The sequence below is a fragment of the Gadus chalcogrammus genome, chromosome 22 (genome assembly GCF_026213295.1).
Source record: "Gadus chalcogrammus isolate NIFS_2021 chromosome 22, NIFS_Gcha_1.0, whole genome shotgun sequence".
Lineage (NCBI taxonomy): Eukaryota > Metazoa > Chordata > Actinopteri > Gadiformes > Gadidae > Gadus > Gadus chalcogrammus.
In genome coordinates this window covers 14,481,688-14,498,694 of record NC_079433.1, presented here as the reverse complement: position 1 = coordinate 14,498,694, position 17,007 = coordinate 14,481,688, and the positions used below count along the sequence as shown (strand labels likewise).

The following is a 17,007-nucleotide window of genomic DNA, read 5'->3' as shown; positions in this document are numbered from 1 at the left end:
CGTATCCAACTACGTTCTCATCTTCGGTCTACTTAGTTATTATGGTGGATTATTCCTAACCTGGCATCCATGTTTTAGCGATATTGCATGATGCATTGCTCACCCGACAAGCCCGAAAGCAACGACGCTCAAATGTTTCTCAATGAGTCAAGCACACTCTATTCCACAATCGAAATGCACGCCGACACATATTGCAAGACTTTTTATTTTTTTAATTTTCCAACTCTTAACAACCTTTCCTCTTATTAATTTGACAGTTCAAAAATCTCCCACTCTTCTCCGTATGATCTTGACACCAACGCATTGAAGTAACGTCTTTGGATGATGTAAGGGAGGGGGCGGGGCTGTTTTACCGGGGGGCGAGCACAAGCACACAGCAGCATCATGTATAACCTCCTTCTCTGGTTGATGGTGAACATTATATATCACACGTGTTGAGGAAGAACACATCAATTCATTGAGGAACCCTCACTCACACTGTACGAGGCTTCGCGTTTCTTGTGTGGTTTGAATCGGGTGCTTTTTGATTTACGGTGCAAAGTCTCTGATTGAGTATTTGGTTAAGCAAATGGTAAGTACAGCTGTTTTCTCTTGTTTGGAGCTAACTATTAGCATGGGTTGCATCATGTCCACCAGGGGCGTTTAATACTTTATCAGTTTCCCGCTGAATGCCTCTATTTGGTGTTGGATTGTCCTCCGCTTAGTCGGCTGTGTGTCTTTGACGAAATAATTAGAAACAATAGCCCGGGGCTTTTCTTTTGAATGAGACATTCCTCCAAAGCTATTGTCGTAGAGCAATAGGTCTCGCGCCCAAAGGTGATTTCTGACATGCAGAATGGAAGGAAGGGTTTGCGTTTACTTGGTTATTTTATCTTGTGCATAGACTTATGTGCATGCATTTACCTTTTGCGAAACCATCAGGGAAGGCAACACCATTGATAACCGTACTTCCTTTTTCCTTGTTGGCGGTTATGTTTGTTCACGTACCACTATCACATTTTAGTGTTTGAGAGGTAGACGTTTAAAAAAAAAAAAACTTCTATGTTAAGGTATAATTAATTTAATGTTATACTACCTAGTTTTCGATAAACGGTTCAATTGATGGACATCAGGTTAAATATTTTCCCCTGTTCCTCTAAACAATCTGATTTTGGTTATTCTAGTTTCAATTAAACAATCAATCAAAATGTCCAAAACCAGTAAAATACCTTTTACCCATCACCTTAACCAAATTTAGCAATATAACCAAAATAGCCTAGGTCTACTATATTACCGCCCGCCCACCCATCCTCCCATCTGTTATGCAACACCCCCCCCAATCCATCCTCCCATTTTTTTTAAATAATTTCCCTTTCGTCTTTCCAGACAACTTTGTGCGGTGCGATCCTTTGAGCCAGCCTATCTCCCTCATCGATTGGCCCTCAGTAACCTCCTCCTGTGTAACTGCTCTCCCGCCCCCGCCGCCAAGATGGTGGCCGGCCTGGACACGGTGTCCCAGAACAGCGGGGTGAGGTTGAAACAGGAGATCTCCCTCCTGCACGGCGTCTGCCTCATCGTGGGTAACATGATCGGCTCCGGCATCTTTGTGTCTCCAAAGGTAGGCTGAAGACGTGGCTTAGTGTGGTTCTCATGGTGTCGTGAGGCGCTTTGCAGTGCGGTAGTGGGGATTTTCTTTTGTGGGGGGACTGTATGACAGACGTCATCAAAAACAAATCCCGCGTGCACATGAACCCGCGCACAACTTCAGAAAACCCACCTGTTTAATAATAATGCTTCTTTCTCATTAGTCCATTTATGACAACAATATGCCTACCTACAGGTCTAGACAAACTCGTGTCACTCAACAAATGTATGGTTCAACTCAAAAATAACCACAGCTCCTAACATCGCCATGCTACCACCAGTTTACAGATAGGCTAGGCCTGAAGTCACGACAAACACATTGTCTATTGAACAAGACCAATAATTTGTCGAGGGTTATATTAGTAAAAAATTGCTATATGCAAAAACACAATGAAAGTCCAACATGAACACAAACAGAAGACGGTGCTGCCATAGTGATAACAAACGCCCACTACACCCCTGGCGCTTTGGATGCAATGCCTCATAATGTATTGGGGTCAGCTGGCTATTGACAGGAGAGCTACAAGATGGAACGCAAATTTGCATTACAAGTAGGCCTCGTAACAAATATGCATGTTTTCCACCTTATGGACTGTCCTATTCATGTAAATAGAGATGTATTGCTCTTCCATTTATCAAAGTTTATTTTTTTTCAAACCAACAGAAATCCCTTTCTCTACAGGATGGTAGCCGTCCGCTAAGCTAATTCAAGCCTCTCATTATGTCAGCTAGTACTGAGTTACCGTCCATTGCCACTTTTATCATCCAGTTCAGCCTCATGTCTCTGCCCTCACTCTCTGCGGCCGTCTCTCTGAAGGGGGTCCTCTTACACACCGGGTCGTTTGGGCTGTCTCTGGTGGTGTGGGCCATCGGAGGCATCTTCTCCGTGTTCGGAGCGCTGTGCTACGCCGAGCTGGGCACCACCATAACCAAGTCGGGAGCCTCGTACGCCTACATCCTGGAGGCCTTCGGGGGGCTCCTGGCCTTTGTTCGGTAGGTTGGCCTCCCATATCAACTCTCGTTTCAAGGTCACACTCGCCCCGACCCCGGCATAGGAATGTGTGTGCATACAGGAGGGATTCAATCATGTGATCTGTAGCGCCACACCTTTTAAAAAAAAAAAAAACTTTAAACCTTTTAAACTCGCACGTGCTAGCTCATTCTGATGTGTAGCAATAGGGGTTGACAGCTTTATTTGCCAAAGTCAGCTTTAAGCGCCGAAGTCATTCCTAGTTGTGATTTATTGTATGTGTGTTTTCAGTGAGTTTGTCTTGGGGCATTTACCTCTGCGGGTGCAACAGCCTCTGTTGCGGATGGCACTTGGCCAAATGTGTATTTGTTCTGTGATATGAAGGTATATAACAAAGCAGAGGTTCGTTTATCTGCTGAAGATTTCATAAAGTACACCTGTATGTGTGAGACAAAGTTACCAGACGAAATTGCCCAACGCCTAGTTAGTTATGTTGGAGAAGAACTGTAATTTGTCTGCAATTTGTTGATTATTATCTGGGACCAGGAATGAAAGATGATCCTATTCTCCAACTATGGAGACACAATGGGACTAGTGGTTATCCAATTAATGTTTTTTCCAAGCTGCTGAAACTGCTGCAGGGAAAAAAAATACTTTTAGGTTGTAGTATAGCATTAGTCTAGTGGCCAATGAATTGAAACGAAGTGTAATGATCCACAGAGCTGTTGGTCCGCTTTGATCTCTTGTCATCATGGCTCTTCACCTTTTCATTCCTTCGCCTTTCTTTCTGTCTTTCTTTCATGGGCCGGCTTCTGCAACTTTTTAGAGAGAAGTTGGGCGACATCTATAGCGATATATCGAGTATGTATTATGTCACCACTTGCTAGACAATTATTTTTATCACTAAAATAATGAGCAAACTGTATGGGTAATGCAAAATGTCTGACAGAAATTTACTCAACTGAGCAGAAGTTCATGGTTTGCCACTTCTCGTGAGGCCATGTCCTGTCAGAGGGATTTGACGCTGATTGATGTGGTGTTGTAGGTTATGGACGTCGCTGATGATCGTGGAGCCGGCCTGCCAGGCAGTCATCGCCCTCACCTTTTCCATCTACCTCGTCCAGCCCTTCTACCCCACCTGCGCCGCCCCTTACGACGCAGTCCGTCTCATTGCCGCTGCCATCATATGTAAGCCCCACGCCAATCTTAATGTTTTTCCAAAGCCACCCGCGGTGACTCTTTAGATACCAGTCTGTAGCCGACGGGCGTAAGGCGTCTTGCTTAAGGACGCCCTCACAGCCCTATGAAAACAAAACCGTGGACGGAATCAATGGTAAAACGTGGAATATTGAAAACTATAATTTGGCTGAAATTGTTAAAGAATTAATATCAAAAGTTGGCCTGATTATTGTAGCAACCTAAATGTTTAATAATAGTAAAAGTACAGACTAATAGGCATACATAAATCCGTTTTCGATCGTGCTGTTTGAGGAGTGAGGGGGGGTCACATCGTCAAGAGTCCTCTTAAACACTATAAAACTAACAAAAAATATGCGTAATTACAACTTAAAGTCCATGTGAAGAACAAAGAACAGCTCCATGTTATCAGAGCATTCCTCCTATAAATGACGAGCGATCAGCAGATTCAGAACGAGAATCTATTCAGGACTTACAGATAATTGTTCTACTGAATATGGTTCTAAACATCGTCATTGCTGAGCTGTTAACATGCTAATTATTATTCCAAAACTATAGGAGCTATTGTGGGGAAAGATATATTGTTATATCTTATTCAATTGTCAAAACGTTTTATTAATTCACAAAAGTATATCCTCTCTCTGATGAAAAAAAAATCCAGAATTCAGCTGGTAAAACACAGATTTCGGAAAAATCGAAATGGAATTTGAGAAAATATAAAACAGATTTCATGTGGCTCTATTTTATGTACACTGCAATAGATTGGCCAATAAAGGGAGTTGTAGTGCACTTCAAACATTTAGGGTGAGTGGTTCTGTTTCAGATAAGTTTGGTTATTTCCCGTTAATCTCAAATAATTATCTGTAATCTTGCCGTGTGACCTTTTTGATCTGCTCACGGGGCCAAAGTCTAGTATTTATTCTTGTCTAGACCTAAGAACCAACTGACCAAATGTGAAGCCACATTTGGTTTTAGGAATTCCTGAGCGCTGTGACGAACTAATACATAATCTTTCAAGTTATTTGTTTTATTGTTTATTTTATTGTTAAAATATGGAAGGAATGCTTCTGAAATATCTCAGTGAAATGTGGAATGGCTAGTGCTAAATTACTGGCAGTTGGCGCTAGAGGTGGTTGGTGTTAAAGGCAATTAAGATAAAGGTGTGAAATGTGCCAGGTCTCACGTCAGGACAGGCCAATACATTCTGCGACCAGACCATATGTTTAAATTCAACCCTTCTGTTCATGTTTTCGACAGAGTTAGCAATACACAGGTGCTACCGAAGAAATCTAGAAGTTTTTTAAATTTCACTGTATTTACCACAAACGCGTAAAATGATTGTGTGTGTGTGTGTGTGTGTGTGTGTGTGTGTGTGTGTGTGTGTGTGTGTGTGTGTGTGTGTGTGTGTGTGTGTGTGTGTGTGTGTGTGTGTGTGTGTGTGTGTGTGTGTGTGTGTGTGTGTGTGTGTGTGTGTGTGATAACAAGCATGAGCATATGTGCTTTTCTTGTCAGACTCAGCGGGTGTATCTCTTACCTACCCTCCCTGCCTTTTTAGTACAGTATATGCTCAAGAGTTGGACATTCTCTTGATTTACACTATGATGTACCGTGGCATTCAAATCGCCTTGCCAAAGTGTCAGGTCTTCTACTTTATTATATTGCTATTGGTAATGTCAAATAAATGAAAACAATTAAAAAAAAAAAAAAATGGAGCTTTCTGTGTTCACTTTCTATCCACCAGGGATTGTGTGTGGAATGGGACTTGACGTGGAGATCCCTGCTCTTAATCATGCCAGTGTGCTCCCTGCCTAAAGGAGGTCCCTGCCTGTAACAGCTGTGTTCCTCTGCCCCCCGTGCCCCAGGCTTGTTGACGTTTGTGAACTGCATGAAGGTGAAGTGGGGAGCAATCCTGCAGGTGGGCTCCACTGTGGCCAAGGTCCTGGCCCTCATCCTCATCATCATCGCCGGCCTGGTCAGGCTGGCCCAAGGTGAGCCCCCCCCCCCCCCCCTCTCAGCCTGCACCATCTATTTATAATGTCTCATTCTGTCCTCCCACTCATTCTGCCTTCACAGTTTAGGTTAGTTTGGTTTATTGTACTTCCCACACTAGAATACCACCCATTTATGTTACAAAAATAACATACAATTGCAGGGGGGGGGAACAGAATCACCCAGCAGGCTTAAGAGACCAAGAGAAACGACAAGATTCACTTGCAGTGTGACAGTATTACTGATGTTTCCATCTCTCGTACCATTTGCAATGCTTTTAACAATCTGATCCAAGAACCTGTTATTGGGTCAAGGGGAAATGAAAATGAAAGGAGGAAATATTTCCTAGCTGGATATATTACCTGGTGCATTGGCTATCCAGCGGGGTGGGTGACGAGACAGACTTGGTTTCGGAATGGATGGCAGCTAGGACATGACTTTCATCATTGCGATGGTTCAGGAAATTGATAAGAAGAAAAGTAATTCCAGTCTTGGAATTCCAGCAAATTAATCTTTGACAGACCCGAACAGAAATGTTTCTACTTCAAAATATGAGGTTGCATCATCTGTAATGTGTTGGTTAGTGGCATGATGTTGTGTAAAAAAACGCCACCTTTGGCTGACCATATGCTTTGGGTGTCCAGAAATACAAATCTAGTTGTAGCAATACAATCGTTTTCAGGTATAGACCAATCCAAGAGCTTAAAAACGTAACCACTTTTAATATTCATTACTGTTGTTTTGTTTTAACCTCCATTCCATCTCCTGTTGAGGACGAGATTGTTTAAAAACAACAAAACCGAATCTCGTCCGTCGTGTTGAGCTGGTTCTCCTGTCATTGCTGTCATTTGTTTTGCCTTTTTTATTTATTCAGATTCTCGTCCGTCGTGTTGAGCCGGTTCTCCTGTCATTGCTGTCATTTGTTTTGCCTTTTTTATTTATTCCGATTTCTTAACTCTCGCCTCACAGGACACCTTCCTATTCTAACTGGATGTTGTCCCTTCCATTGTGTTTGTGTGTGTATTCCCTACCCGTTCCCAGGTAACACCCAGAACTTTGAGAACTCGTTCAGGGGCTCAAAGCTGAACCCGGGGGACATCGCCCTGGCCCTCTACTCGGCCCTCTACTCCTACTCTGGCTGGGACACGCTCAACTACATCACCGAGGAGATCCGGAACCCAGAGAGGTGGGGACCGCTGGCCCAGGGCCTCCCCCCCCCCCCCCCCCCCGTCATGCACTAACACCCCATGGCTCTATCAGAGGTCCTTGAGCGATTGCTCGGAGGGAATTCTTGTTGAGACTTTTCATGGCTGCTTTGACATTTCTGTAGAGTTCTCTAAATCAGGGGGACGGGTAGGTTAGTGGCCAGCGGAGTGTTTGACCCCCAGCCGAAGGTTACTGGGTCGAATCACCAATGCCTGCGGCCTAACCCCCAGTCATCCATGAATTGCCTTTTCTGTACCTGTCGTCCATGTAACTGACCGTAAACGGAAGTAACGCATTCTCTGGAACGCTCGGTGTGTGGTCGGTGTGTGGCTGCTGATGACATCTGATAACAACCGTAGGCCAAAGCTTCTCTTCAACCGTTTCCCCCCTCAGGAATCTGCCCCTGGCCATCGGCATTTCCATGCCCATCGTCACGGTGATCTACATCATGACCAACATTGCCTACTACGTAGTCATGGACATGGAGACTATCATCAACAGCGATGCAGTGGCTGTGGTGAGACACGCACGCACGCGCGCACGCGCACACACTGCTCTTAATTAACAACCTCACAATTGGCCCCATCTGGTGATGTCCTCTCCTTCCTGTTGTTGCTGCTTTCAGTTCCTCTCCTGTGTGTTGTCTGCCCCCCCCCCCCCCTCCCCCCGGGGGCCATCTGGGCTGCACCAAACCGCTGCTCAGTCAGAACAGTGTGCGCTACGCTCAGGACTCTACGTGACAACGGGGAACCCTAACGCTGTTTGAGGGCCGAGCAGGAAGAGAGCCATTCGGGGGGGGGGGGGGGGGATGTGATTAGGGGTCGTGGGTAGGGTGGGGGCGGGTTGGTGGTCTCCAGTCGATGCGTCCATGGTTACCGGGCTCCTGGGTGGCTCTGGTTTCCCAATTAGAATGAGTGGAGCTGTAATTATCAGCAATCATTTCCAGTAGGCTGAAAGTCCCTCTAACGGTAAACCGCTTGACGTCAGTAGGAGACGGGTTCCATTACGACCGTGAGTTGCGTTTCCTCTCTCGCCACAAGTGTCTTTGCTGCAGACGGATAAAGGTCAGAAGTACAGTGCAAGTGTAATTCAACGCTTTCACATATTGGGCAACATGGGTACCCCGTGTGTTATGTCTGTGCTATACTTTTGGGTTTGTTCAATAACGAGCCTCCACATCCCATCAGTTTATTACAGCGTTCAGCGCCTTCAACTCATCCACAGACGATCAAGATGAAATGTGACACTCCGTTATGCATGACTGGCTATAAACGTTTCCCTATAGTCTGACGGACAATCGAGACGGTGTTTCCATGTAGAACGGAGGCGTTCTTCTTTTTTCTCGAGCTGTAACCTGAGAATGCTGAACGACGTGCTGAACTTCTTCTCCTCCAGACGTTTGCCGACCTGATTCTGGGTTGGGCCCGCTGGATCATCCCACTGGCGGTGGCCATCTCCTGCTACGGTGGCCTCAACTCCTCCATCATCGCCGCCTCCAGGTGACCCAGCGCCGGCGCGCCCTCTCCGACCCTCAATCCTTCCCTCTATCGCAATCGGCTTGAGGAGATAGTCAACGTTGTAACCTATTGATTAAAGACTCAATCGTCGATTTCAAGCGTTCTTTCCTCGTTTGAGATGAGTGACGTGGTGATGAGTCTATTGTGGACCGCTGATGACTATTAATGGGAACCATGATAAGGCCCTTGTTGACGATGATGAGATCCTCTTGATGATGTCGTTCTAAAAGGCCGCTTGTTGATCTTTATTGTTGGTTCAACGCCCTCAGGTTGTTCTTCGTGGGGTCCAGAGAAGGTCAGCTGCCCAAGGTCCTGTGCATGATCCACATCAAACGCTTCACACCCATCCCCGCCCTGCTCTTCAACGTCAGTGGTTCAGCCGTGGTTCAACGATGAATAAATCCAATACTTCGTTTGCATTTAGTTGTTCTGTCATAAACGGCCATTTGATCTTCACCTGATCAAATTCTCAAAACAAAAGTATTTTCTTCAAGTATAATTATTTACAATTTCAAACACAAATTATATTAACTAAAAAAAGTCCTGTGCTGTCGAAACTGAACAACTCCTGAGGTTATTTATTGTCGTTCCCTCCCTTCTGGTTTTGTGTTTTTTCCTTTGTATCCGTTCAGGGTGGCATGGCTCTGATCTACCTGTGCGTGAGCGACGTCTACCAGCTCATCAACTACTTCAGCTTCAACTACTGGCTGTTCATCGGCCTGTCCATCGGCAGTCTGATCTACCTGCGCAAGAAGTTCCCCGAGAGGAATCGCCCCGTCAAGGTAGCCCCCGCCGTCTGCTCCTCAAAGCAACGGTTCACCCTAAACATACAATGCTAGCCTTTTCCCCACATTAAGAACCGTCTCTACGTTCAAACCCCATCGTTGATAGACTGTACCTTCAAGTGGGAGTTGTTCCTTGTGAACGTCCAGCGGTCCCTCGGCTGTAGCTCTCCCCCTGGGCGCTGGGTCGGCCTGGACGGTCGGAGGGTGGAGAGGAAGCGTTTGGTTTACCAGTGATGAATGAGTGTGCCTTTAGCTGTTGGCCCACAAGGGTTACCCAACATTGGAAACGCAATGCTATCAGTCCCTCTGGGTCTGAGAGGAATCCGCCATATTAGTTTGTTGTCGTTCCGTTGGTCAGTTTGCTCCCTGCATATCCCCGTCCCAGCGACATCATTGGTCAAAATACATTTGAAGCGAACGAAAATTAAATGTTCACCCAGGTTTGAGCTTGTTTGCCATCAAAATCTGTTGGATTCACAAATGAATAGGATAGGATGGCACTCGTCTTCCTACTTTTTAATTGAAAGTCTAACAGCAGAAATGTCCACAAATGGCTGCGAGAGAATTAGTTTGAGTTTGTCGTTGCGTAAAGGAACCGTGCCAAAGTATTACCTTATCTTGAGTGACGGTCTAATGTTGCGGTTTCCGCATTGACGAGTTAACAGTCACGTAATCAACGCTTTGTACATCTGCCTCAATCTGGATGTAAGAAACAGATTAAATTGAGTATCCCTTAGTTACCAGTGTTTGTGATAACCCTGTTTAAAAGAACGGCGTTGGGTAACGCCGTTATTTATTCAGTAACGGGATAATCTAACTAATTACAGTTTCCATTGTTACAACGCCGTTACCGTATGTTAAATGCGGTGCCTTACTATTAATTGATTGAATTGAACTGCGTAATCCGAACGCACCCCTGGGTTAACAACGAGATAAGCGATTCTGATTGGCTAAGGCAGAGTCATGTTTCATGGTAGCCATCGGGTTCGTCTCCCAAGTGACGCGCATTTGTTTGAAGTGCGCGCAACTAAATATTTTGTTTTACTCGCTCATATTTATTTCAAGTTATATTTTTCTTATATTTTTGCTATAAGGTCTTCTGGAATGTCAGAAAATGTTCAGTATTAAATTTTGTAATAGATTTTTTTTGTTAAAGCAAGACAGTGCATCCCTGGTATTATCGTGTTAGTTACTTTGTAACGCGTCGCACACAACATTGTCTCCCGGTCACACGGTAACGTCAAAATCCATACTTTAGCGCAAATTCACACCGGTTTATTTCTATAGCGTTTACACCGTACGCCCCTAGTTGAACTAGACTGTAGGAGGCGGTGGTGGTGGACTTGGCGTCCACAGGAGGGGCTTCTTAAGCCCGTCAGTCAGACACGGTGCTTTTTACTCGGAGCACGTGCGCCTCCATAGGCGGGGGACTTTCGCCGTGCCGCTTTGCAATGGCAAACTCTTGAGACGGCGCTTACTCGCCGAAGATTTTGTTGCCAATTTTTTTTGAGTATGTAGCGCAGTGTCACCGGTGCGCTGCAGGTCCTTAACCGCATTTATTGTGTAAAGTACTTTCTGCAAATAACTCTGTGGCCCCTCGACTAATTAGTCTAGACTTGTCTAAATCCACTAGATCGTTGGAGCTTGGAGGGGATTTGTTTTCGCCGTTCACTCATGCACTTCAGCATCAACATGTGTGGGTGTGGTTTTGCACTAGGGCTGCCTGATCTCTGTGATCGTCCGGTACAGCAGACGTTCACCTGTATACTTTCAGTTTTGCTTTGGATACAAATATTTCCATAGAGTGCAAGATGGGAGGTTTCAGTAGAGGAATGTACTTGGATATTGGATATTAGGGATCGTCCTTTCCCTAGTGCCTCCGTCACTACACCATCTAGGGCCCTTTGAATTCCGGGATAACGAAAACGCGGACGGAATCGGAAACTAAAAACGGAATCTACTGATAATATATATATATATTTTTATTAAGCAGGAAAGTATTAAAAGTAACAAAGTTACAATTTAAAACGGGCCTGTCTTAGTAAAATAACTGATTTCCAGCAGGTTCCTGTTCTTCAGCACATATAACATGTAACAGGGACAAGGCACATCACACGTCACATTTACAATATGCAGCGGAATGCAGCAGAATTCGCCATTATTTTGATGAAATTCAGTTTCGAGGGAAAAGGGAAACAACACAGGTGACATTAACGTCACTGAATGTTTAGCAGTCACTCCCACAACAATGTTAAAAAGAAATCCCCGGTCCACCACGCAAACGATAGGTCCCGCTCCTAACAAGAAGCCGAAGAAGAAGTTGAAGCGCTCGTAATTCGGTTCTAACCCCAAATTCGGAGCCGAACAATATCCAAAACACTTCTATCACTCAGGTGATCAGCTGTTTTGTAGAATATGTCAACATACTATCGATTGGCAACGCAAAGATACGTGCGATGACCGCTTGAAGTCCAAAATCCATATAAAAAACAATAAACGCCGTAGCCAGGGCACGCCCCTCAGGGGTTGACACTAACGGTTGCCCGCTTGCCCGGGGCAAGTAAAAAAAATGTTTGGGCAAGTCGAGATTTTTTCTGGTTGCCCGAACGGGCAAGTGGATTTTGGGTGGATGTTAATATAAAAGCTATTTATTCAAATGTTTTTAGAAACTGCAGAACAACCTTTTGTTCCTCAAAACCACACAAAATAGAAGTATTTGCAATTGATCAGCGCGCTGTCTTCTCTTCTCTCGGAAAGCGAGTTAACAGACACGCATCGCTTCAGTGCGAATATAGCCACGCCTTCTGTCACTCACTCGCAGTGCGGTCTCTGGCAGTGATTCGCTAAAGGTTAGCCAACACAGCTAGCATCTCAAGTGCAGCACCTCCGCGAACGGTTTAGGTAGAAGTTAAATGGAGTAGTGATGGAGGAGTGCAGTTTGGAAGTACTTTGGATTGAGGCAAATTATCAAGGAAAGTCAAGAACACGGTTTTGGGTTTCATAACTGTGCACATGCACACAGCAATAGCGATCTTTTTCACGAAATTGGACCCTCACAAACTATATATTACATGAAAGCTGAGCCTCCACTTATTCCAACAGTCCAAACCATATCATTCTGTGACTAAAACTCGCAAATAACAACTTAAGAAGAAACGTCCCCAAGTATTACCTTTGTGATTTTTGTCCACAAAGTTGATTCTGATCTAATAAAACCACCATAAACAGATTATCCAGTATCTGGGCCAAATTTTGCAATTTAACATGGTGTTTTCAATCAATGAATAAGAGAAGGTTTCTTAGGAAAATTCGATTCAATCAGAAAACATATTCTTCAGCGCAATCTAGTGGCCATATATTTATTTGCGAGTGTTTGGCTTGGTGCATTCGATTGCCCTGAACTTTAAATAGAGGTGTCAAGTGTCAAAATTGTAAGATATCTACCTTTATTTGTGTCTCATAGTAAGACGGCGCTCCCAACTGATAACGACCAACTGATACTGATAATTATTTCAGGTGGAAATGTTATCTTCCACTTATGCTGTGTTCCATGGCTTTATTAACCAAGTATTATCCCCATTGAATATTTCACTTGCACAACAATCTTTCTTTTGGCCCAAAGATGACATTATTGCCCTTGCAGTTGTGGAGATATAATCTATTTACTTTGGTTATGTTCTTTCCTGAAAAAAACTTTTCCCCTGATATCAAAAATGGTATAGAATATCGATCTTTTTCCAGGAATAGTATTGAAGTTAGAAAATCCAGTATCGTGACTGACAACCCTACTAGAAACGCTATTGTGATTATTCAGTTAGAGCTACAAGAAACTTGAAAGTTAAAAAGACATATCTTTGCTACTACCTCTGACATTTAGTCATGTACATTTGCATAAAATCATGCAGGTCTACATATAACTTGGCGATAGCTTTAATAGGTTGGAACGGTGGACTGAAATCACTTCATGGCACGATGTGACCGCTCGATAAATAAGTGAACTAAGAGAAGTTTGTTATTTTTTATGTGTGGAAGCTAACATTCAGCTTCAGTCTGAGCTAGGATGATTTTTCTGAGCCCCCCCAAAACCAGGCCGGGTGCCTGGCAAAAAGAGGCCCGTTCACGATTCTGATTATAATTTGGGCAAGTGAACATTACATTCGGGCAAGTTGAACCTGACCTGTACTTGCCCGATGGGCAAGTGCTTTTGAAACCTTAGTGTCAACCCCTGCCCCTTCAAACAACAATTTGAGTTTATAAAAAAAGAGTTTATAGGCACTTTAATATTTGTCATGTTTTTATTTGAAGCACTAAAAACTTAAATTGTATTCGTTCGCACTTATTCGACACTCGTTCTGATGATTTTAATAGCTTTAAGTGTAAAAACGGAATTCATGAATATTAAAACAGATAAAAACGGAATTTGGAAAGAAAAAAAAACGGAATTTGGAAAAATATAAAACAGATTTCATAGGGCCCTAACTATCTATCGACCCTGCACATAGATTTTCCTGACATGACATAACTGATCATCATTTTACTTAATTCAAATGTTGTAGCTGTGGGTTAGGGGTAACGAGTCCCCCACAGTCCATAGGGCCTTGCAGCGACCACGGTTTGATTCCAGCCTGTGATCATTCTGTCACTTTCTTTTTCTCAAGCCACTCTCACTTGTCTCTTCAATGTCCTGTCCAATGATCAGAATGTGTCGTATTGACTCCCCTGTGTGCCCTTCCTCCCCCCCCAGCTGAACCTGTTCTTCCCCGTGGTCTACTGCCTGTGCAGCGTCTTCCTGGTGCTCATGTCCCTCTACAGTGACCCCATCAACTCCCTGGTGGGCATCGGCGTGGCTCTCTCCGGCGTACCCGTCTACTTCCTGTGCATCCACCTGCCGGCCAGCTCCAGACCGGCCTTCCTGAACAAAGCCATAGGTAGGAGGCCCCAACTAGAAATCAGTGCCTGTCGACGTCGACGGAAGGAATTTGCTGCCGAAACCAAAGTATTTTCTTACCGTCACCGCAGTCTGCGGCCGTTTAACAATATACACGAAGGACTCACACATTTAAAAAAATATACCACACATGGCAGCTTTACTGTAAAAAAAATTGCATTATGGCCAGTTAAAAAAAACAGATTTTGTTTCAGGTATTCTAGAGCCTTAATGGAAATTGTTTTAGTGTATCACTGTTATGAGTTTTAGACCACCTAGAAGGAGGGATGTGGAGAGATGTTGAAAGGGGCTAAGGATATTCTGCACGTACTTTGCAAAACTGAAAGCCTGCCTTAAGTAGTAAGGGGTTTAACCCACATTTCAAAAGACCCTGTGTTTTATGCCAGAAATCCTGTGTGAGCAGTCATGAACACGGCCTCTGAACCTGCTCCTCAGTGGTACATTGCACTAGTTGAAGACGCGTGAGAAATCACCTGACCATAAATTCTCGTTGCATCAAGTATTGATTTCTTGCAATGTCCTTTTGTCAACTAAATGATCTTATTATTGTACGTAACTTGTTCTGTTTATTGTGTACTGACTGTACTAACCGTTGCTCCTTGTCCTCTGTCCCCTGCCCCCTGCCATACCTCGGTCAGATTCCTTCTCCCGGCGCACACAGATGATGTGCCTCTGCTGCGAAGCCTCCCCCGATATCGACCTTGACAATCTGGACCCAGATAAGATTCGATGAGAGGATTACGAATTGAGGAAGGAGTTTGGAGAGGCCATTAACCAGAGAAGCGGATGTGATGTGAACGTGGCTGAAGGAGCGATCCAAACTTGAGTTGAACATCCAGTAGGAGGCCTGCAAGGATTCACACAGGACTGGCTGTCAATCACAGATTTGCACTATCCCACACGGCCGTCTGGCTACAATGTTTCTGAGGCTTCGCAGCTGTGGATGTATTTATGTATTTGCAAGACTTGGACAGTGAGAATTCTTGTGATAGTTTAACGAATGCTCATCACCCGAGCTTCAACAGGGCGCTTTCGACTCAACACAGGATGCCGTATACATTGGATTCTATTTTTGTGATTGTTGTGCAATCAAAAAAAAAAAGGTTTTTAACTATTAAAAAGATGTTGACTTTCTAAATGTTTATTTAATAAAAAGTTTACAGCCCCAACGGCAGATGATGCTTGATGAAAGCCAATTTGAAAACCAGTGTAAAACTGTTTCATCCAGTATACTTTTTGTTTTTACCGTAGCAATTCTTGGAGTTAATCTTTTTGTACTTTCATTGCAAATCTGTAGGATTTAGAGTTCATGAAGAACATGGCATTCCATTACGGCTCAGTTTACACGTTCAGGATTTATATAATATCATAAATTGCCTTTATCACCAATCAGCACTCAAAAACTTGATTATAGAACTAGACAACATGCTTGCCCTGTTCTGTATTCTTTATTTGTATGGTATGTTTTGATTTTACCTTGTTGAAAACCTAAATATGTATCTATCTCTAAAGGTTCATCTTGTACAAAGCTTCCTCTACACCCACGTTCCTGCTCAGCAAATGTTCATCTTCCTGTGTTCAGCTGATGTGCAACACCTTGTAATGACCAAATGTTTCTCTGTGGGATGGGGGCCACTCGTGTTTGTTTTAATATAAAAGCAAAATATTTCATGTTTTTGTACACGCTCATTGAGAACGATTACAGTGTAAGTGGTTTGATAATTTATGTTTGTACTTTTAGCTAAAATTGTTCACCTCTTTTTGATAAGACTATACACGTGGCACACGTTAGGCGAGTTTCAGATCAAGCATGCGTTGCCTCGCATAACATAATGCATTCTGGGGTCAAAATGTCAGAAATGCTGGCGATAACTTCCTATGCGACATGCCACATGACTTTAAAAACTCAAGGGAGCTCCCTCCATCTGTATTTCTGTGCATATGGTCTCAAATAAATGCGGACCTAATACGAGAGCTGGTAAATTGTGAAAAATGATTTAGACTAATCAGACAACACGGTTATGTTATATACCCTAGAGCAGGGATGGGCAACTGGCGGCCCGCGGGCTGCCAGTTGCCCAATCCTTGCCCGCGGGCCGCCAGTTGCCGCCAAAAAAAAAAAAAAATTTATCGAGTTACAGAAAACTCGGTCAAGAAAGATGAGAATTCATAGAATTGAAAGGCAAACCCATGCGTCTAGTTTGCTTAGAAACGATATCAGTCATTAAAGATATCCACTTAAATCGCCACTGCAATGAATATCATGCTTGTTGGGTTTGAGTTCATTGAGTTGTTGCACTTAATGTTGGGCCACGTTTTTCAGTTTTGTGACATTGAATAATGATGTATGTGAGCCCTTTGCAACGATAGAAATACTGTCCATTCATATGGCTGTTTGAGCATGGAAAACATGAAATGAATGTATGTTGGTTCAATTAACATACCGTACATAGGTTATGATTCTGGAAGATTTTTTAGGTAGTGGCCATCCCCAAAATGCACCAGAATACAGGAAATCATATCTACCAAATTCAAAATTGTGTAGCTTCTCTCAGCTCACGTTTAGTTGAAGTGTGCAGTCATGTGGCCCTCTGATGGTTATGATGAAAAATGTGGCCCTCTTTATCATGAAAGTTGCCCATCCCTGCCCTAGAGTATCTGTGGTATAAAGGCTGGGACGAATTTCGAATTATAAATAGGTAGGCCTACAATCCATAACGTTAGCTCTCTGGCTTATAGTTTAGCGGACTAGAATACCTCCCGTTGCCAAGT

The 17,007-nt window shown here is 43.8% G+C and overlaps 1 protein-coding gene across 1 annotated transcript; it reads left to right on the top strand.

The window, feature by feature from the left end:
- Positions 1–335: 335 nt before the first annotated feature.
- si:dkeyp-120h9.1 (Y+L amino acid transporter 2-like) lies at positions 336–16,235 on the top strand. Its single transcript, XM_056582944.1, has 12 exons — positions 336–571; positions 1,366–1,597; positions 2,441–2,616; positions 3,639–3,781; positions 5,653–5,778; positions 6,821–6,965; positions 7,379–7,502; positions 8,381–8,484; positions 8,772–8,868; positions 9,135–9,284; positions 14,032–14,215; positions 14,874–16,235. Exons 2-12 carry the CDS (start codon positions 1,469–1,471, stop codon positions 14,966–14,968), a joined length of 1,473 nt encoding a protein of 490 aa, XP_056438919.1. The 5' UTR covers positions 336–571; positions 1,366–1,468; the 3' UTR covers positions 14,969–16,235.
- Positions 16,236–17,007: the final 772 nt, after the last annotated feature.